Source organism: Bison bison, unplaced genomic scaffold, assembly GCF_000754665.1.
Source record: "Bison bison bison isolate TAMUID 2011002044 unplaced genomic scaffold, Bison_UMD1.0 scf7180017864089, whole genome shotgun sequence".
Lineage (NCBI taxonomy): Eukaryota > Metazoa > Chordata > Mammalia > Artiodactyla > Bovidae > Bison > Bison bison.
The window spans coordinates 1,132,113-1,133,673 of NW_011494661.1; the positions used below are offsets into that span (position 1 = coordinate 1,132,113).

General features: G+C 51.2%; 1 protein-coding gene across 4 annotated transcripts in view; it reads right to left on the reverse strand.

The window, feature by feature from the left end:
* MEN1 (multiple endocrine neoplasia I) overlaps positions 1–389 on the reverse strand; it is a 6,620-nt gene extending 6,231 nt beyond the window's left edge. The window contains exon 1 of one of the 4 annotated variants that reach the window (XM_010838012.1): positions 231–278. Coding sequence is in view for 1 of the 4 variants with exons in the window: in XM_010838010.1 (XP_010836312.1) it covers positions 267–268 (2 nt within the window). In the remaining 3 variants the exon portion in view is untranslated. Of the gene's footprint in view, positions 1–164 lie in introns of all 4 variants that reach the window. The other 3 variants (XM_010838013.1, XM_010838010.1, XM_010838011.1) reach the window with 3 other exon arrangements.
* Positions 390–1,561: the final 1,172 nt, after the last annotated feature.

Genomic DNA, 1,561 nt, shown 5'->3' on the forward strand with positions numbered 1-1,561 from the left:
CCGCTCATCTGTTCCCCCTCTTTCATCGAAGAGACCCCTCAGCCGAGGCTGCAGGGCCTTCCTGTCCCCCACACCACCAGGAGCCCCGGCCCCGAAGGAGGTGAGCCCCTAGGACCCCGCTGAGCACTCCCAATGGCCGCCCCGCCCCCTCTCTGCGCTCATACCCCCGGGGCCCTAGAGTCCGCCGGAAGGCGCCCCTAGGCCAGTCCCCCCAAATCCCAAGGAGAGACCTGGCCTAGGTCCCCCGCGCCCACCTCCGCGCTTACATCCCACACAAGGCACCGCGGCGCCCGCCGCCTGAAGTCTGCTGGGAAATGGAGTTCCGCCCCCCTCGGGCCGCACTGCCTGCCGGGAAGAGGAGTCCAAGGCCCGCTGTTGTCCCTGCCAAGTCTTGAAATGGTGGCCGGGCCGGCCAGTCCGCGATGGCTTATGGGAGTGGTAGTCCCGCTGCTCTGGGCTCCCCAGAGGGCGGAGAAGAGCGGAGGCAGCCCCGCCTTTCTGAGGTCCTCAGGGATTGGTCATTCCAATTCACGCTCACCCAGGTAGCCGAGGAACCGCAGTGCCTTTTGGGAGATGTAGTCCGGGTAGTGAGCGGGCAGTGTCCGCTTCTGTAGGTTGTTGCTTGTTGGCAAGATGTGATGACAACGGGAACTTTTTAGCACTGCTGGAGTACTGTAAATGTGTTCAGCCATTTTAGTTGGTTATTTATCGGTATCGATTAACACATAAAAGTGCCTACTGTAAGTCTAGCTTTCGGTCTACAGGGAAAATCTGACACGTGTGCAAAGAAGACCATCTAAAGAACCATTGTAATTATTTGTAATACAGCAAAAGAAGAGTAAAGTAACTCTCTGCATCCTAAGATGGATCTTCAGGGCACATTGTTCAAGGGGAGAGGCTGCAGAACAATATGTATGATGGGGTAGGATTTATATTACCATTTGAAAACTTCAAAATAATACTAAATAATTTCTACAGAATCAGTCACTCTCTTATTCATTTAGGAAACAGATTTTTGCTGCCTATAATGGGCCAAGCTCTCAGGCACTGGCTATGTAGCAGTGAGTAAAACAGATCAAATTCCTACCCTACTTCACTTCTGTACATTATCCCCCACAAAACTGTAAATCTAGCCTAATCATGAGAGAAGTTTGGGCAAACACAAACTGAGGGACTTTCAGACTGGCCATACCTGACAGCTCTCCTCAAAAGTGTTCAGGTCATGAAAGACAAGGAAGGAGTGAGAAACCGTTGCACATTAGAAGATACTAAGGAGACAGGGTCAGACTTTATTTTGGGGGGGGCTCCAAAATCACTGCAGATGGTGATTGCAGCCATGAAATGAAAAGACGCTTACTCCTTGGAAGGAAAGTTATGACCAACCTAGATAGCACATTCAAAAGCAGAGACATTACTTTGCCAACAAAGGTCCGTCTAGTCAAGGCTATGGTTTTTCCAGTGGTTATGTATGGATGTGAGAGTTGGACTGTGAAGAAAGCTGAGCGCCGGAGAATTGATGCTTTTGAACTGTGGTGTTGGAGAAGACTCTTGAGAGTCCCTT